Source organism: Podarcis raffonei, chromosome Z (assembly GCF_027172205.1).
Source record: "Podarcis raffonei isolate rPodRaf1 chromosome Z, rPodRaf1.pri, whole genome shotgun sequence".
Classification (NCBI taxonomy): domain Eukaryota; kingdom Metazoa; phylum Chordata; class Lepidosauria; order Squamata; family Lacertidae; genus Podarcis; species Podarcis raffonei.
In genome coordinates, this window is record NC_070621.1 from 1,583,618 (window position 1) to 1,604,403 (window position 20,786).

General features: G+C 42.7%; 1 protein-coding gene across 6 annotated transcripts in view; it reads left to right on the forward strand.

Annotated features, from left to right (window-relative positions):
* DENND1A (DENN domain containing 1A) overlaps positions 1 to 20,786 on the forward strand; it is a 260,719-nt gene that overhangs the window by 72,489 nt on the left and 167,444 nt on the right. For 5 of the 6 annotated variants that reach the window (XR_008328483.1, XM_053373721.1, XM_053373722.1 and 2 more), the window contains exon 4: positions 20,602 to 20,651. The exons of the other annotated variant lie outside the window; for it this stretch is intronic. Coding sequence is in view for 4 of the 5 variants with exons in the window: in XM_053373721.1 (XP_053229696.1) it covers positions 20,602 to 20,651 (50 nt within the window). In the remaining variant the exon portion in view is untranslated. The remainder of the gene's footprint in view (positions 1 to 20,601; positions 20,652 to 20,786) is intronic. 6 annotated transcript variants of the gene reach the window in all.

Below are 20,786 nucleotides of genomic sequence, written 5' to 3' on the forward strand. Positions count from 1 at the left end.
CTTTCCACCAGCTCACTGATGGAGAAATTAGAATGGGAACACCAAAGGACCCATTGCCTTTTGTCTGAATGCCTGCTTTTGTGTAGAAAACAAGCATTGGTGTTCTCCCCTGCCCCCTTTAAGAATGTGTATACAGTATATAGCTTTTCAAAAAGCGTGGTTCACTTCCAGAAGGAATGCTGGTACTAGACTTGCCACTTAGATTTCGAGGAACCCCTTTTAAGGCTCATTCCTTTGTGAATTTAAGTCAGATTCTGACCCAAGGCCTAGTGGGCAGCCATGTTGCTTTCCTTATTCTCTTCTTGTCTCATTTTTTTTAAAAAAAAAGACCTATTCCGATGGTTGTCAGAATATGCTGCCTCCATAACAGCAGTACATTGATCATGTGGGGGGTTTGAAGCCGTGCTTCCTAGAATGTCTCCAGAACTTAATATCAGTCACCTTCATTTGATAAATCAAGTTTCATTTTGAGAAGGAATAACTACTCTCTGCTCCCCCTCTCCATGCTGTGTAGAATTGTATGGTCCCATATCTGCATATAGCAGGCAAATGCAATACTGGTGACCATTGACAGCAATGGCTGAGATATTGAGACATCTACTGTAGGAGGAGCATGTGGGGCTGTGTGAGTGCATGTGCAAGGATTAACAGCCTTGAGGCTATGTGGGACCTGCTAAAATGCATGCTTTATACACACAGACAAACAGTTGTGCTTCAGATATACACAGGAAAAGGTACTTTGCATCTCAAAAGGCTGATTAAATTATTCAGAAATAAAATATGATTTAAAGTTGTAATTGGCATAATTAAGGAATTTTAAATAGCTGGTGAATAAGTGCTGTATAATACCATCACCATAAGGCTGCCAAAAAAGGCCACTTCTGGCAGTTCCCCAGCATATATTTTTTTCTGATAGCTTGCGAGATTTAAGGCAAAATGGAGATTTCTCAGATTTCCTTCTGCAACGTGTAGGTTTGTTTTTTTTATTGAGCAGTGAATTAATCAGCTAAAAGTTTTAAAAAGTACCTGTAATAAATTTGGTGGGACTAAAATGGAAGGGTGTGTTGCTGTGCAGACTACCAAAAACCCCGGTTCCCTTAAGTGCTGATTCAGGGGAGATAAATGAGAAACTTTATACTGCTCTTTTCCCAGTTAGCTGTTGATGGTGAAACTCCAGTAGCTTTCCTTCTGGTACTGGAAACCACAGATAAATAAAACTACGGTACTTGGTAGAAATCAAGGTTGCATCTTCTAAAACTCATTCTTCAGCAATGCTGATTGGATTTGATCTTGTTCCCAAATAAGCTACTTTGGGGTTGTTGTTGTTGTTTTACTGAAAAAAGAAAATCTTGTCGATCAACGAAGAAATTCTTAAGAAAGGCGTTTTCTTCCAGCCAATTCTCTTTACCACCTCTTTCAGAAGATGTCCCTTTAAGAACTGGCATTTTCTTATTCATATATTTCATATATTTATATACAGCTTAAAACCAGAATGGTCTTTGTGAGGTTTACATATATGCACACAGACAACACTAAAAGAGTACAATATCAGATCAATAAAATCCCTCCAAAAGCGAAACACCCCCCCCAAAAAAAACAAAAGACAAAAAAGCACAAAACCCCCCACCACACTTTAAAAGCATGTTTAGAAACAGAAAAATGACTGCTAGGTACCTCCAAGGTGTATAGAAGCAGCCATCTGACTGCACACGCCCCCCCCCGTCTTCCATCTTCCCCTCCCCGCTCACCAGGTGTATTTTGTTATGCCATATGTCTTCAGTTGTTTCTGTTTAAACTATTTATTTGTGTTTTAGATCTTGTTTTTATTTTTGTGACCTTCCCTGAGATCTTTTGATAAAGGATGGTATATAAATCTAATAAATAAAATAATAAAAATAACAAATAAATAAATGTAGGCAATTAAAAGCCTAATGACTACCGTATTTTTTTTGCTCTATAAGACTCAGCTTTTCCCTCCTAAAAAGTAAATGTGTGTGCGTCTTATGGAGCGAATGCAGGCTGTGCAGCTATCCCAGAAGCCAGAACAGCAAGAGGGATTACTGCTTTCACTGTGCAACGATCCCTCTTGCTGTTCTGGCTTCTGAGATTCAGAATATTTTTTTCCCTTGTTTTCCTCCTCCAAAAACTAGGTGCGTCTTATGATCTGGTGCGTCTTATAGAGCGAAAAATACTGTAGTTACCGGTAATTAAATATTGGGGCAGTAGGTAACAGTGGTGTGTAACTATTTTCACATTTTGAGGGTGGTGAGAGGAGGGTACCCCCCAGCCTTTGCTAAATGGAATATCCTTTGCAAGCTTTCAGTTTTCCACCTCTTGGCACCAAAGCTTGGCACTGATTGGACATTTTGTGTGTAAGAGAGATCCTGCCCTCCTTGACAATGCAAGTCCATTTTGCCCAACGTTTTGATTGAGGTAATCCCTGAGTACCTTGCAAGAAGAGGCCAAATATAGTCGCCATTGAAACCTTGCAAGTGTAGTTCTCTTACGCGTTGTTGGAGGGGCACTTACTATTCCTAAAAGGGGAAATAAGAATTAGGCTGGAATGTCTGAATGTTTTTTGGTTGGCCAGGTGCCACTGCGTTGAATTGGTTGGATTTCCTTTCTTCTTTAGTCCAATTACGTACACTTAAATCAATACATCAGTGAAGTTTGTGTGTCTTTCCGTCTGCTGAGGCAATTGTGTTGTTTGGGCCAAAGAAGCTGTATCCTAGAACAGTGTTTTGTTATGCTTGGGTTTGATATGCTTTGCACTTATTCCAGCAGCTTTGAGACTGATGTTTTATGTGAACATTTTACTGCTATAACTGTTAATATTTTTTTATATGATCTGTATGGGAGAAGCTATGGTATGTACTTTATAGTTTTGGATTTCCTTGCTAGGAGCACAGCATGAGCCACAGAACTGTAGTCACCCTCCTTTTCTGCATTCACATTATTGATATAATTAAAATGTGTGTTTCTTTCTCAGCAAGAGTAAAGAATCAGTAAAAATAATGGTGTGGTGTTCAACACATGCGATTCTTATGTGGCTTTCTGGAATTGATTCCATAGTTAATTGCTGGCTAGTGGATCATCACTTGCACAGGAAAAACAAACCACATTCCTTGATTCGGACATAGCAGGAAGCCAAGACTTCCTGTTTTCTGTTTTTTTGTTTAGCTACACTAGGGGACGAGCAAAGTGAAAGCGATTGGGCAACATGTACCAGTATGTTGCTCGTTCAGTATAAACCATGGGAAACCAGAAACCCTGTTTTATCATTGCATGAGAATGTGACCAGTATCTAAGAACGTTCTCTGACAATGCATGTCCAAAGACCTCCCCCAGCCATAATTGCATAGATGGCCACCAAAATTAATTAGAATTAAAGCGCTGGTAGTGTCAAAGGCAGATCTTTCATCGTGTTTTTAGAAGCGCCTTTTTAAAAGAGAAGTTGGGCAACAAATTTTGTTGACCTGTCTAGTTTGGTTTTGCCATTCTTTCTAGATTTGATATAAAGTAGACATCAAAATAGCACTATAACTTAATTGTGTTTTATGTATGTAATCATTTACAAGAAAGGGTTTGTGAGCAAAACACGGCTGCCTGGGATGGTGATTGAAGTGCCATACTTGACAGAGGACAGGCTTCAGTGGGTTTGGACTAGTCCCTCTTTTTCAGTTTCCCTCTTGTGATAATGTGTTTATGTACCAAATGTATCAGAATTTGTTGTTGGGATGAATGAGATTAGAGGTTTGAAGCGGCTTGGAAAAGCGAAACTAAGCAGAAGTCCAGATTAAAAATAACTATTTGTTCCAGTTTGCCAGGAGTTGTATGTTGACTCATCAGCCTGCTTATTGGTGGGCTCATCAGCATACTTAGCAAAGATGCAGCCTTTCATGGATTATTAGATTAATGGATTCGATTAATGGATTATTGGATTAAAACATTTATTACAGTGCAGGTCCCCATACATGTGTACACAGACATAAGCATGATTGAGTTCAATAGGATCTACTCCCCGGGGAAGTGTGTATAGGGTTGCAGGTTAAACCTACTGAAATAGTGATTAATTGAGCATTTAAAAATAAATAAATATTATTTTCTATTTATTTATTTAGAAATGCCTTCCACAGGAACACCTGCATGACACCCTTGTGCCATGCCAGGCAAAATCATTTCTGTTTAGCTGTGGCCAATGGCTTACCGTGAGCATGCAGATCTCCCTGGCTTTGCTGTTCCCAGTAGTGAGTGGGAGAAACAAAACAGAATTCTTGGCTTAGTGTTACATCTGAACCAGTTATCATTGCTTGTTTCACTACATTCTATAAACAGAATCATGGAGTAGGAAGGGACCCTGCGGGCCACCAAGTCCAGCCCTCTGCAATGCAGGAATATGCAGCTGTTCCACATGAGGATCGAACCTGCAGTCCTGGCATGATCAGTACCAGGCTCTAAACAGTTGAGCTACCTGAAGCCAGTATTTGTTTTGGCTCACTAATTAAGGCTTGTTTCGAGTGAAACAAGCCAGAACCCCTGTTTCAGATTTAACACTAAGTCAACGATAATGGTTTTTGCTCCCCCTCACTAGCAGGGAGGAGTGAAGCTGGAGAGATCTCTGTGTTAATGGCAGACCTTTAACCATGGCTTACCAGGATGTGTTTCATGCAGCCATGGAGTAGTAATGATAGCCATTGCTATTTCAACATAAAACCCAAAGGAGCAGCACACAGGTGAATTAAAAAATTATGCATAGCACATGCAGAATAAATTTCAATTAATTAAGATGGAAAAAAATAAAAGAAATAATAATAATAATAATAATTTATTATTTATACCCCGCCCACTCTGGGCAGCTTCCATAGAAACCAAAAATACAGTAAAATATCACACGTTAAAAACTTCCCTGAACAGGGCTGCCTTAAGATGTCTTCTGAATGTCAGGTAGTTGTTTATCGCTTTGACATCTGCTGGAAGGGCATTCCACAGGGCGGGCACCACTACCGAGAAGGCCCTCTGCCTGGTTCCCTGTAACTTTGCTTCTCGCAATGAGGGAACCGCCAGAAGGCCCTCTGCGCTGGACCTCAGCGTCCGGGCAGAATGATGGGGGTGGAGACGCTCCTTCAGGTATACTGGACCGAGGCCGTTTAGGGCTTTAAAGGTCAGCACCAACACTTTGAATTGTGCTCAGAAACGTACTGGGAGCCAATGTAGGTCTTTCAAGACCGGTGTTATATGGTCTCGGCGGCCGCCCCCAGTCACCAGTCTAGCTGCCGCATTCTGGATTAGTTGTAGTTTCCGAGTCACCTTCAAACGTAGCCCCATGTAGAGTGCATTGCAGTAGTCCAAGCGGGAGATAACCAGAACATGCACCACTCTGGCGAGACAGTCCGCAGGCAGATAGGGTCTCAGCCTACGTACCAGATGGAGCTGGTAAACAGCTGCCCTGGACACAGATTTGACCTGTGCCTCCATGGACAGCTGTGAGTCCAAAATGACTCCCAGGCTGCGCACCTGGTCCTTCAGGGGCACAGTTACCCCATTCAGGACCAGGGAATCCTCCACACCTGCCCGCCTCCTGTCCCCCAAAAACAGTACTTCTGTCTTATCAGGATTCAACCTCAATCAAAACAAAGGTAAGTAAAAATGTTATTGATTATGCATAATTTTCCCTTTTCCTTGTAGCTTGAAGAAGAAATCAAATTTAGCCACAGCCCTTATATTGTTTGTTTTTGTCCAGCATTTTATAAAAGCTAATCCATATAGAAACAGGTTTGCTCTCAGTTAGCAAAACTTTCCTGAACAAAATTTGCCTTTCAACTTTGTACAATGCTTATTTATGGGGATCTCTAATACCTATGTTGATCACAGTTTTACCCATTTGTTTTAAGGCTCATGCAACACAGTCCTTTTCTGACATTTGTTATAGTTTTTGCATTGTATGAGTGTTGTTAATTTATCATCATCATCATCATCATCGCCATTGTCATCATCAAAATGTACATCCAGCCTTTCTGTAAAAATATCAATGGAAGCTTAACATTTAGAAGTACACAAAAACAGTTACTATAATCTAGTTGATTAGTTGTACAAACCAGCTCCAGACCCTGGTTGAAAGGTAATTGCAATAACGTGTGGTGCACAAGAGCGTTTTCAATTTAAGCAAGAGTGCTAAGGTGATAGTAGAAATAGAAAGAATATGATCTTCTCCATGTGGGAGGGATTGTAATGTTCACTATGGTTCACTAAAGTGGCTTGGAGTGTTGGAAGCAAATTGAAAAATAGACCTTCCAGTATATGTATACCTGTTGGCACTGTTCCATGTTGTCCTTTTCAAAAAAGAAAGAAAAGTTATCCTGCCAGTCTCTAAATTCTAGAGTGGTGTTACTTGTGTTACATATTACAATTTTGCAGAAATTGTTCTTCTGTTTTAGGTTGATAAATACCGCACCATGTCCACCAATAACTTCCAAGATGGTTAATTCATTTCTCTTCTGGTGTGGTTAAGTTTGGCTATTTGTCCAGCTCATGCAGGCCAGATTTTTGGATATGAGACTTGGGGCACTTCTATGAAAGCCAAGAGCACAGAGCCCAAATAGCCTGCCCCATGATAATTCAGCCCACACTGAATAGCTTTGTTGTTCTGTCAGGCTGAAGTGCTGCAGAATGTAGGCAGGCAGAATTTCCCCCATCTCTTCAGTCTCCTGCCTAAATCTTGATTTTCCCTAAGGCCAGGCTGTTAATCCAGTGGTAGATACTCCAGGCCTACTGCTTTCTCTTTGACTTGGATAGCAGGGTCCGCAAGTGGACGATGGGTTTGTGTACTCTGTTTCCCTTCCACCTGTCAGTTCCCTCAAGTTATGCTGCTCTCCTCCTTTCAGTCCTCTTTACTAATTGAATCAGCTACCCTGAGTGGCAAAGGAAGAATTAAGATATTTACTCTTCCTTGACCCGATGGTGGGCTTCCTTTTTCTCTTTGCTGCTCTAGCAATTACTTGGCATTTACATTACAGTAATTCCCTGAGCCCACAATTCTCTTCGTGCTGGGTTTTGTATGTACTGCGTGCACTTGGGAATCTTTCATTGGGATTCTTTTGTTGTGAAAGAAAGAAAAAACGGGCAAAGTAAACAAATACATAGAGTGGCAGCTCCCGTTCTTGTGAGGAGTAGCGGGCTATTCAGTGGGTTCAGCTTTTTCTTACTGTGTGTTGAATTCATAAAATAGTGTGTGTAGACTGACACCTTATCAGCTTAGAGGATTTGCTGTGGAAAGTTGCCAAGATGCAAATCAAGTTGTGGTAACACACACCCTTTTTGTGCAGAAGGTATAAGGTTTAGTTCTTGGTGTCTCTAGCAGGTGACAAGAAAGACATTTCTCTGCCCGAGAACCACTGCCAGTTCGTAAAGGGCTAGTCTGACCCTGGTATAAGGCAGGTTTCTATGCTCCGTCACAATTCTCCTGACAAGATCTCTTTTGATACTATGCATTTTTGAAGTATTTGGTAAAAAATATGTTGGCCAAGGGTTTAAAAGATGTGGTGTGCCTTGCCTGTTTCTGTGCAAAGGGATGGTCGGCTTCCTCCTCTTTCAGTAAACTTGTCCTTTGCAAGGCTCTCCAGTGTTTCACTTGAATAACATGTCTAAACTATACAGTACAGATTCCTTATTTTAGCACTAAGACTTACAAAGGCTTCTTTTAGCAGCCTTTAATTTTGTACTTATGTATGGGAGATAGCCTGTGGCTGTGATATCTACTGTGGATCTGCAGTTGTTTGGGGATGAAAGAAGGCAGCAGCTGGAAACTCGGTAGCTACATCTAGCCATCTACCTCAAGAAGGCCTTGATTTTCGAGTTTATCTAAACAAGCTCGACTAATCCCAACTATCTGGGGGGATCCACTGTCAAAACAAGCTGCATGGCCCTAAGGCAAACACAACCATACAGAAATGAAGGCTGGGACTTCTAATGCTCCAACGACTGCCTATTGGAGGCCTTTTCTGCTTTTTCTGAGAGACTGTAGGAAAGAGGTAGCATTTGCATAATGCCTTTTTATTGGGAACTTTTGGAAAGCTGACAGAGGTCCAGCTTATAGCTCTCAACCACAATGCAGAGTCTATAGGAGAATCCTTGAATGACCTAACCATATTGGGAAAAGGGGAGGGGGATGAAAGCGCCTTAGTACAGCCAAGGGAGGCGGGCAGGAGGGGGGCCGTGGTAAGAGAGGAAAGGGGGGGTTGCTGCATTGTCTAACATCTGCTCTCCTTCTCGTTAGTTTTGTTCTTTGCTATTCTATGTGGACTTTGGAGAAACCTAAGACAGCCAAACACGGATCCTATAATCTTCCTTCTGAATATTTATGCAAGGAGCCAGCCTCTAAGCTGTCCTTCGCGTCTTCCTTTCTCCCTACTCCCATTTTCATGCTTTCAAATGAGGCCAACTTTTCAAAAGCTTAAATAACTGTTTGTGGATGTTTATAAAAAAGATTTGCATTAATTTGGTTTTATTTGGCAGATCAGTGTTATTATCTATATCTATATCATCTATATATCTATATCTATATCTGTCATCTAACACACACACACACACACACACACACACACACACACACGGTGGCATGGAGGAGGTGGGGAGCAGGATTCTCACCTGAAGGAAGCAGGATTGTTGATTAAGAGGGTGAAGTTTATTGTGATATTTAGCCAGCTTGCCCTTGAGAGGCCAAATGATGATTTTTGGGAATCGTTATTCCTCATTGCTTGGTATAACGGGAGTCTTCTGAAGACTAGTTTCCAGGAGGATTTGAATACCTGCAGGAAATGTTCCCAAACTTTCTCTGCATTGCAGAGTTAGAAGACAAAATGACAAAAGCTTGTGTTTTGAAATGCAAGGATACCTAGTACATACTTTTTTCTCAGCTCATTTATAGCTGCTTTGTTGCCTATACTGAAGGTGATATTCCTACCTACTTGGAGAAGACCAATTGAAATTAAAGTTACCTAAGAGCTGACTCTATTCTGAACTTAAAAATGGAAAGCGTAATGCTGGTGGTCAACAAAAGAGGTTCAAAGACTCTCTCAAGGCAAATCTTAAAAAATGTATCAACACTGACAGCTGGGAAACTCTGGTCTGTGAGCGCTCCAAAGGTGTCATGGGTTTTGAAGACACTTGAACTCCAGACGAAAGGGAGAAATGCGCCAAGAGGAAGGAACCCTCACCTTGATCAGCTCCTGCCCGGAAACCTACCGTATTTTTTGCACCATAACACTCACTTTTTTCCTCCTAGAAAGTAAGGGGAAATGTCTGTGCGTGTTATGGAGGGAATGCCTACGGGTGGCATGCCTACGGATTTTCCTCCTCTAAAAACTACGTGCGTGTTATGGTCGGGTGCGTGTTATAGAGCGAAAAATACGGTATGTCCCCACTGTGGAAGGGTGTGTGGATCCAGAATTGGCCTCCACAGTTGCTTACAGACTCACTTTTAAAACTGTGTTTATGGAAGACAATCTTACTTGGCCACGAGTGATCGCCAAAGAAGACCATGTCGTCAAAATCAGCTTGCTCAGTACATTTAGCACTCCTGCATATTTTGTGCGTGCTGTTTTATTTATTCAGAGTATTTATAAGCTGCTTTTTTATTTGTAAAGGAAAGGTGTATGACACTAGTGTAAGACACTATGAGGACAAACGCATACATAGATTTAATCATCTCAGTGGTTCTTTCCCTGTAATTTGGTCTATAAACTGGGACTGAAGGAATCTGAACTTTCAGCTTTCCATTGTGTGTATGTATTTTCAGCACAGCATTAATTATTATTTATTAAATTTGAATTTAAATTTTTATTAATGCTACCGAGAAAGTCTGAATTTTAAAATTATGTTTGAATTAAGTTAGCATAATGTTTTATGCCTGTGTTTAAATTCTGTATGGCTGAGAGAGAGGTTCCCTTTCCCCTCTCTTTGCATGTGAATGCCATTAAAGGAACAAGCCGGAGCTATTTTTTTTCCTCTGGCACAATTTTTTTCTATCACATCTGCTAGGTCTGTGTCCCAGGAGGAGAAGCACAGAGCAGTGAATTCAGCCCAGGCCCATTATCTCCTGCTTTTGCCTATGTTGTATAAGGAGCAGGACCTCTGGGAGGCTGGGACTTTCCTCCTGTGTAACGTCCAAGCCAGATTTGAAGGGTTGGTGGCCTTAGGGGTGGATTTGACAAAACAGGCACAATCAAGTTAAAAAAAAAGTCAGGGGTTATCGAAACTGATAATGAACGGGCTTCTCTCCCCACCCCACTTACCATACAGTAAATAGTTCCCCATCGGTGTGCTACTTTTGAATTTCTGATTTCAAATCCATACATCTCTTGCTTTGCTTACGAAACTTCCCCCTATATTTTGAGATTCTTTCTCCCCATGTGGGGCAATTGGGCCTTTCCACTAAAAGGATTTTCATTACCCTTTACTTAGCTTCTCATTGCTCCTGCAAGCAAGATGAAATATGTGTGTTGCTCTAATTGTGCACAAAGTTAAAAGCTCAATAGTTTGGGGGACAATCAGCAAGCAACTTTTGTTTATTAGAATACCATGTTTCTGAAGCATTATTTTTAAATAGCCTTATTTTCAGCTGCAAATAAGAGGGAAGAACTATGGCCTGCTTTCATTAAAAACAGCAACGGCTCCTTAACACAACGGGACTTCCCAAATAACTATCTTGTTTCATAATCTGCTTCTTATATATCCATTGTCACAAAGCCTCCCCTTTTTATACGTTGTTCATAACTGAGCAATTTACTGTTTGACTGGTGTCTTTTCACAGAAGGAAAGTGCCTGGGTCCGGCTCACAGCGAGTGGGTTCTCTGACTGAGCTGCCTCTTCACACTCTCTAGGGATGACTTTTGCCACTCCCTGCCTTGCCAGTCAAGTTGCACCTTCAAGCAGTTTTCCTTTCTGTGAACTCCTCAGCTTCTCCTAAAGTGGATTAGATGGTCCATTCGTGGGGGAGCAAGTTGCCTCCTCATTGACAATTTCTCCACAGACGTTGTCTTTGAGCAAGCTCCTACATTATGAAACTTGAGGAACCTGGGCCAGCATGGGGTGGTGCCAGCCAACCATCTCGAGGGCAGCCTGCATGTTTATATCTTTCCATGACCCCCAGGTTTCCTCTTCCCAGTTAAGTTTGCCTGAAATCAGTTTGGAAGCTGGCCCTTTAAAACACCAGCACAGTTGTACAGGCAAGAGAGAGGGCTTAAAAGGACTGCTGGTCTCCCACGGCAGCCTTATTTTGAAGTTTTACATTCAGGGGCACATCTGATGTTATCAAGCAAAGGGAATTGTGTTGTGATTTTGTAAACTGCCCCCGAACTGAAGCAGATGAAGAGTGGAGTGTAAATATTTTAAATAAACAAATGATTGGAAGAGAGGTTCCTTAGACACTTGTGATGAACGTGGTGACTTCTAGGAGTGCAGGAAATTACCTTATGCAAGCCCAGTCTTGCCTGTTGGCTAAGGCAGTGGTGAAGACTTTTTCCAAGCTCTGCCCCTTCATCCTTCCTCCTTCTCCTCTAAACTGGATATGCCGTGGGTTGGAGCTGGGCAAAGCACATGTCCTGCCACTTGGCTCTAGTGCCATTCACTTTCCTCTCCATCTGATTCTGCCCCTGTATCAGATTTGTGGTCTTGTTAACAGTCTTAATTTAAAGACGAGTCAGCGCACCCTTAGTCACAACCACCCAGCTTATTTGCCCAGAGGATGAGCAATATGAGCAGTAGGCATTTGTTGAAAGTCCCATGTCCTGGGTCCCATCCACTGAAATAATTGGTAGTGAGCTGTGATTATGCAGAGATGAGAGAAATGTGTACCACCAAGTGTTGCTGTTGTGTTGCGTTGGGGTGCTCATGGTGCAGGTTGTATTGTCGAGTTCCAGCACTGAAAACAGCTTTTGGGGTTGAGTCTGGAAGCTTTGGGCTGCCATCTTGTTAGCTAGTTGCTCTTCAAACAGAATGTTTTCCACCTCAAAACTATTGGTAGCCATTGCCCTGCTGGTAAACAGCACAGGACCCACTTGGGGGGAATTTGCTTTGCTTTAGAAAAAACTTCTTTTGTTCTTATTGCTAACAATGGATTTCCAAAGGGCAGAGAAAGGAGTCGGGTGAGGAGTTGTTTTCTTAGATCAGTAAGAGAGAGTTTTTGAGTGTGTGAGTGTCTGGAGGGAAAACCACAACAGGAAGGATTGGAGTGTGGGGAGAAAGACAGAATGTGACCCGTATACAGTGGTACCTTGGGTTACAGATGCTTCAGGTTACAGACGCTCAGGTTACAGACGCTTCAGGTTACAGACTCTGCTAACACAGAAATAGTATCTCAGGTTAAGAATTTTGTTTCAGGATGAGAACAGAAATCGCACACTGGCGGCAGCAGGAGGCCCTATTAGCTAACGTGGCGCTTCAGGTTAAGAACAGTTTCGGGTTAAGAACGGACCTCCAGAATGAATTAAGTACTTTACCAGAGGTACCACTGTACTCATATGTGGAACTGCTTGAAAAATGTGAGTTCTGCCCCAAGGGAGAGTAAGGGACTGGGTGGGCACAGGAAACAGGAGACAGATAGGTGTTGTTGAAGGGTTGGGCTTGAGCTTGCCTTTCTTTTGGCTTCTTTGGCATTTGCCACCATATGCTTCTTTAACTATAATACTAGATTGTAAAGTTAAAGTCTGAGCCTCTGAGGCAGGAACTTGATCTACATCAATTCTTCCTCCAGAGTGTGTATGTGTGGAAAATATATTTGCATGGTACATGCTACAAAAAGAGCCAGTATGCTGTAGTGGTTAAAGCATTGAACTAGGACCTGGGAGACCAGGGTTCAAATCCCTCACAAGCCTACTGGGCGACCTTGGGCCACTTACTCACTCTCAGCCTAACCTACTTCACAGGGTGGTTGCTGTGAGGATAAAATGCGGAGGAGGAGGAGGAGAGTGGTGCATGCCACCGTGAGCTCCTTGGCGGAGGGCTGGGTATAAATGAAATAAATAATAAAATAAAATATTCTGGGTAGAGGGTTAGGCCTGAATATGTGAAACTTTGTTCAGTTCTCCACTCAGTTCTGAAATGGGTTGGGGGAACCTTTAGTGTGTCTCTATCTCTCTTGTCTCTCTCACCTATTCCACTGGGTGTGTGAATGATGCTTGGCCTCCCCTTGGAACAACAACAACAACAACAACAACAACAACAACAACAACAACAATAGCAGCAAACTCCTGCCTCAAATTCCTTGGGCTGTAAAAGTGAGTAAGTAATGAGTTGTTTCTTGGTGCCCCTGCCTGGTGGCCAGAGTGGGGCAGTCCCTCCCCAAGGCTGCCCCCTTCTCCCTTGGCTACTTTACAATGCAAGGGAACTGCCTTGCTGCCCTTGTGACTCATTTATTTTGAAAACTTTGGTGTTGAAACCAAACTTAATCAATGAGTGCTGTGTTGTCGCCAATAAGTTACACATTTTGCTGGATCGATGAAGAGGGATTTTAAAAAGCCCATGTGGGGTTTATAATGTCAGCAGTATTTTCATTATGAAAAGAATGGGGGTTGGGGGGGCCTTGTCTGAGCCAGGTGGCAAATGTCCTGGAGCCAGCGGTGAGGCGCTTTCCTGGAACCCCCCCGGGACGCGGTTCATGCCCTGCGCTTTAACGGCAGGGACTGGCTGATATGGATTCACTCTCTTTCTCCTTTAATGCTCATTAAAATGTTAAAAATCAAACTGCATACAAAAAAGATTTGTGAAAATACAAACTTGGAGATTGATCCAGAAAGCAGGCACACACTGCCCCTGGGACCCTGAGCAGCAGCTACCGAGGTTATTTGCATCTTCTCAGCTGCGTCCCCCCTCCGTCTTGGTTCCTGGGCTTTGTGTATGTGTCTGTGCTTCCCCCCCCCCCAAACTCACTCTCTCTCTCTCTCTCTCTCTCACACACACACACACACACAATGGTGGAGAAAAAGGGGGGCGAGGGGAGGCATGTTCAGTTTTTGTCACATGGAGGCACCATGAATCAAAGCAAAAATGAATGTGATTTCTTGTTTCTATCTCCCTGAGGTTACCATAACAAAGCAAAGTTAGCTGTAGGAAAGGTCTGGGCATTGGCGTGAGCCTTTGCTTCAGAAGAGAAGCTTGTGCACTTGCATGTACAAAGGTGGACCCTCAGTCCCCAAACAATGCAATGCAATGGGGGGTGGGATAATGAGTTTTATAAAAGCACACAGCTACGGAGTTTGTTTATTTATTACATTTTTCTTCCCAAGAGTTCAAGGTAGCATACATGGTTCACCTTCCTGCTGACTTTGTCCTCACAACAACCTTGTGAGGTAGGTTAGGCTGAGAGGGAGTGCCTGGCCTGAGGTCACCCGGGGAGCTTCATGACCGTGTTGGGATTTGAATCCTGGTTTGCCAGGATTCAACACTGTTAACCACTGCAGCACCCTGGCTCTCACTTGAAGGGCTTGTATGCAAATCTGTTGAGGAGGTGAAGGCGTGATGTAGGGGAGGCTTTGGTAGCGCATGGCTCTTGTAGCCAGGTGTTACCACTGCACCTTGCCCAGTGCAGCTGGCAATGGTGCCAGGCCCCACACACCTGCTCAGTGGCTTCATAATGAGTGAGTGGAGGGTATTATTAAATATGAACGTAGAGTTGGCATCACAGACTTGGGGGATGAGACCTACAGAGCGTATAGGTTGTGGTTCCTCATGTTCTCTTGGCACCATGTTTGGTTTGGCCCACCCTAAGCCGTTTAAATTCTGTATCCCACCCACTTAGAAAAGCTCTGGCTGCGTAACACTCCCTGCCCCACAGAATGGCAGGAACACAGCTGTGCTTACTCACTTGAAACGGTAGTCACGTGGTGCTTCACAGACCTAAAATATTTAATGGTGGTAGCTCTCCTTGTTGGAGCCGCTTTGTGCTAAAAGCAGTCAGGCTTAAAATGAGTGAACCTGAAGATACTTCATGCTAATCACCAACTTAACCTCCACCATCACCAGCCCAAATGAACACAATGACTTGGAGTCTTCCCATCTGATGTTCAGTCTGTGTTGAGTTTCTAGTGGCATGAATTTCCAGAGCTGTAGAACAGCTGCTGACGGTGCGCCTTGATCTCAAATAGCACCGCTCTTTGGAATTGTGGGCTCTTCGGAAGAGAAGGTATATTGAGTTCTGTACTGCATGGGCTTCGGATTGATTCTGGAATTACATAGACAGTTAAATGAACAGTCCAAATCTCTGCCAATTTTGTTGACAGCAAGTAGGTGGGAATATCCATGTGCCTTGTTTTCCACATGTCCCTGCTTTCAAACCAGAAAGCCTCCCTTTGTGGCTTTGGGGATCAATTCCTAACATAGCTGAGATAGGATTGAATCAGTTCTGCACAGTTGTGACTAGGGCCGGTGCTCTCATCAGGCCAACTGGGCATCCGCCTGGGGTGAAGACCTCAGAGAGTAGACGCTGTACTGACCTTTGAGGGGCATAGTTTTATACAGATTAGCTTTTGTTGAATCTTATAAATTTCTGATAATATTTTACTTTTATTTTATATTCTGAAGAATATTGGAATGCTTGATTGCTTTTGCAAAATGTGGCATCCCGTGGTACAGCTGAAAAGTTGTACATAGCTAGCAATGGACATTTTTGGAGTTTGTAGAATATCTATCCCTTTTGATCTCATCATGAATGACCATTTGTGCACTGTTGAAGATTTTTAAAAAAATGGTTCACCATGTAGGAAAAGATACCCCAAATGAGCTTAAACAGCTTGTAGCAGGTGCTATAAAGCAGAAAATTTTAGCGCATGCAAAGTAAGCCAAATACAACTCAGTTATTCTGGACTGCACACCTGATGTTAGTCATATTGAACAAATGACAATGATTGTATGCTATGTTGATGTAATAAAACCATTAGATAATGAGATGTCTGAGCCTGATGTTATCGTAAGAGAACATTTTTTGGGATAAAAGAGACTACAAGTGCCTTTAGGACAGAAAGTCTTCTTGGACAGCTTGAGCAAGTGGGATTACCAATTGAGCATCTGTGTGGTCAAGGTTATGATAATGGGAGTAACTTGAAAGGCAAATTGTGTACCAAAGAAAGTCCTGGACATAAACCATGTTCCTTTTTTGTGCCCTCAATGCACACTCTTTAAACTTGGTAGTCAATGATGCTGTTGTTGTCTGGAAGCAACTAGTTTCTTCAGTTTGGTTCAACAGATGTCTAATTATTTCTCTGCATTGACCCAGCATTGGCAAATTCTAACTAGCTGTGTATAGCATAAATGTTAAGCCATTGAGTGAAACAAGATGGGAGAGTCAGATCGATGCTCTGAAACCACTGAGATATCATCTTGGTAATATATAAGATGCTTTAATAGAGATCTTTGAAAACACAAGCCTAAAAGGTTTTTCTGGAAATATGTATTGAATTGAAGCTTGCTGTTGCAATTTGTAAGTTCAAGTTTGTGGTATTCCTTGTTACATGGAACAACACCCTTTTTTGAAGCCAATCTTACAAGCAAGCTACAACAAAATAAGGAAGCTGATAAAAATTCAGCTACCAGTCAGTTGCAAGTGACCAAGAATTTCCTTGTGGGCTGCAGAGGTGATGAGGGTTTTCAACAAGTTTTGACAGATGCTACTGAGATTGCAATATGGGGACGCGGGTGGCACTGTGGGTAAAACCTCAGTGCCTAGGACTTGCCGATCATATGGTCAGCGGTTCGAATCCCCGCGGCGGGGTGAGCTCCCGTCTTTCGGTCCCAGCTCCTGCCCACCTAGCAGTTCGAAAGCACCCCTAAGTGCAAGTAGATAAATAGGTACCGCTTTATAGCGGGAGGGTAAACGGCGTTTCCGTGTGCTACGCTGGTGCTGGCTCGCCAGAGCAGCTTCGTCACGCTGGCCACGTGACCCGGAAGTGTCTCCGGACAGCGCTGGCCCCCGGCCTCTTAAGTGAGATGGGCGCACAACCCTAGAGTCGGACACGACTGGCCCGTACGGGCAGGGGTACCTTTACCTTTACCTTTACTGAGATTGCAAAGAAACTAGAAATTCTCTCAACCTTTGAGGACAGAACAAGTTAGAGAAAGGAGAAAGAAAGGGTAGTTTGAGGAGGAGGCCCAAGAAGAGACCTCAAGATCCAACACAGAAATTCAAAGTAGGTTTCTGCTATGCTGACTTAGACATGGCCATACAATCTATTGAATATATTCCCACAGCCACAGCAATGTGATTCCTTCTTTGGCTTCCTGTATGATATTTATAGTGTCAACAAAAAATCTACTGAAGATGTACTTAAGGCTTGCAATGATTTGGAAAAATCACTGATGCACAATGGAAACAAAAGATACTGGTGCTGAAGGTCTGAGCAATAGCCCAATATTTCTGTTGCTCTAAGGATCCTTCTCACACTTCCAGTGTCAGTGGCAAGCAGTTTCTCAAAGCTCAAACATAAAAAAAACTTAAATATGCTTAACAATGTTGAGAAAGAGACTAGTTCGCTTGGCAGCTACATCAGTTGAACGTGCCCAAGCTTTTGACCTGAAGGAATTGGTGACAAAATTTGCAAAGGAAAAACTTAAAGAGACTTAAATTTACAAGATTATTCAAAACGATTTATGTGCTAAAACGTTTTCTTTTGTATTTCAGACAGATAATCTAAGTTGTATTCCTTATTCTTGCAATTTAAAATAAACATAGCAGTTTAAACTTTTGTATTCTTCATTTTCTCTACAGGATGCCTGGTTTTGAAAATTGAAGTTAGTATTTTGGGGGTGTGCGTGCAAGGGATTAGCTTTGCCTAGGACACAAAATAGCCTGGCACAGACATTAGTGCTGAGCGAAGTGTCAATACACTGATCAATACAAGTTTGAAGTCGACCTTGTGGTCCTGATTTCGTAATATTTGACGTGGCAATGTACAGTGGATCCTTGGGTTATGTTACCTTCGGGTAACGTAACTTTCGGGTTGCGAACATGGCAAACCTGGAAGTCTATTCTTCCGAGATTCACCGCGCACGCATGCACAGAAGCGGCTCCCCTACTTGAGGATTTTTCGGGGTATGTACAGACCCTTGGAACGAATTACATTCGTATCCAGAGGGTCCACTGTATTGTGAATCACAATGTGTGCATGTGCTATGCAAAAATCGCAATGTGGGAAAACATGAATTTGGTCATTGCTCGTCTCCTCATTCCTGCTGCCCCTGTTGCTCTGCCACCTGCAGGGAACCTCAAAAGCAGGCCCTGAAGAAAGTAGCCTACCCGGGAACTTTCCTCATGAGCTTCTAGTTTTAAGTGCAGGTGCCAGACTGGTAGGTGGTTGAGGGAGATGCTGGTCTTGCTGGGAACCCCTTTCCCCTTCCTTCCTCTTTCTTTGGGCTCCCTCTGCTGGCAGCGTCTGCCTGCGAGACCCTGACACCCAAGCCCTCTTGTGACCCTTGCAAGAAGAGGAAGCCTTTTCGCCTCGTCTCCCCAGAACCCCAGTGCTGCCGCCAGGCTTGCTTGGAAGTCAATGCTAGTCCCCTGGAAAAGTTAACTGGGATTATTTACTTCTGAGTTAAAGAAAATAAAAACAGCTTGCCCTCTTGTTTTTGCCTCTTTCCTCCCTTCTCCCCTTCTCTCTCTCCCTCTCCTCCCCTCTCTTTGTCTGTGTGTCCCTCGTGTCTATTAGGGAACATTCTTTCAACTTACCTATGGTACTAATTACTCCTACAGCTTTACTTTTAGAGAAAATTACCCATACTATAAGACAACAGTTGTAGCAGTAGGCTAAAGGTAAGTAAGGAATTGTCAGTTTTAGGCCCCAGTTGCCAGGACATTCCCTGTTAGCCTCTACATATTGTGATGTTTAGTTGGTGATGTATCACAGTGTTGAAAACCAGACACTGCCTGGCCCTAACAGGCACTGGTTGTGATTCATTAAACCAAACCGTACTCAGCAGACAATCAACCTCATTTTCTCTTCTTCACTGTCTTCCTGGGACAGAGGGGTTGTTAAGCTCCTGGCAGGAATCCTCATAGGTACTGAATTTTGTCTCACTTGTTGGTTTCCACAAGCATTAGACCTGGGATAAACCAAGCACTAAACTATTCCATTGTCTAAACAAGCTGTTCTGTGCTTTTAAAAGAGAAATTATAAAGCAACCCAGCCCTAGATTGTGCCCCACTCCTCTTTCTCTCTCCCTGGCCCTTTCTTCCCTTGGCTGTGCTCCATAACCTTTAATTTGGCAATACTACTCCTCTCCCCACTTTTTAAATAGGTGATGCAGTGTTGAGCAATTGAGCTTGAAAGCATATGAAGGAATGGGGCATGCTCAATTGAATTGTGTAGGAGGACCATGTTCTTGCCAGGAGAGTCAATATGTTTTCTGCTCCATTGAATGGGTGATTAGATTGATGTGGTTTATTTGTTAAATGATGGAAGTGGTTTTAAAAATAAATGAAGCACGAAGCATCACTTCTGCTAGCACAGATAATTTATTATTACTGGCCTGGAAAGTGCTTCGTTTTGTAAATTGATCATTAATTTTATCAAGTGTTTGTTTAATGTAGTTCCACTTAAAAAATCATCAAAAACCACTTGACTTATTCTTCATTCTTGAATTTGTAAATATGTAGAGAATGGGCAACGTAATGTCATTTTTATAAAAAGGACAATATTGAATGTTTTTACTTTTAAACACAGAGCTAGAGCTTCCCCGGTTCTTGCGCTGTTCTGGGTAATTTTCCCTCGATGCGCTATTGTGCTTGTGTACCTCACTTCCTGAACTACATTAAACAAAGAAGAACTTAATCTCTGAGATTCCTTTTAAAGGGATATTCAGAGAACAGATGGTCCTAAAGTGTTTTGTTTTCAAGATTTAAGAAATATACATATAGATGGAGTCTTAACTTCCTCCCCTCAGCCCTTACTTACATTATTGCATTGTATTATTCAGCTCACTGTCGTAAGTTTCTGTGACTTGTAATTTTCTCCCGAAAGCAAACTTCTGCTAAGCCTTCTCTTAAAAACCTCCATGCTGCCTGTGACCCCCCCCTGCAGTGTGGCGAGAGGGACAGTGTGCCTAGGATAGCTCCGGAGAGCCTTTGCTGGTTTTATTCTGTGCTGTGTTTGTTGGGAAGCCTTTTCCACTCCCAGCAGCCCTTGTTCCTAGGATACGAGCAAGTGCTGTGCCAGGAGAGGAAATGCTGCCAGGCCAAAGAGCTGTCTTGGCCGGATGGTGTTCGCTGGTGTCCATATGGTCAGGTCGGAGCGTCTCCCCAGAGGCAAGTTAACGCACACTGGCTTAGCCACCTCCTTCCCTCCGGAGGTCTGCTGGAGGGCTCCTGCTGCCTGCCCATGTGTGAATCTTGATTAATTTTTCATTTTTAATGAAGTTTGATCATGTTTATTATTTCACATGATTGACTGCCTGGTACTCCTTCCATGTAATTGATAAAGCACATTTCTCTTCATCTGTCTCTTGTTTCTTCAGGGCAAAGTTATAAGATTGTGTTCTGTGGTTAATGTTAGATTTATTGGTCCCATTAGATGTATAAATTATCTCTCTCTTTTCTCTCTCTCTCCCCCTTTCTCTCCACAGGAAATTCTACAGACTCTGACCAAGTTCTGCTTCCCCTTCTGTGTGGACAGGTAGTGTTAGATTTCTGTACTTTACAAGAAGGGAAAAACAAAAACAAATAGCCCTCTGTCAATAAAACAGTTGCAGAGAATAAAAACCGCATCGTTCTTAATGCTTTTCCTACCTGAACCTGATTTAAAACACCC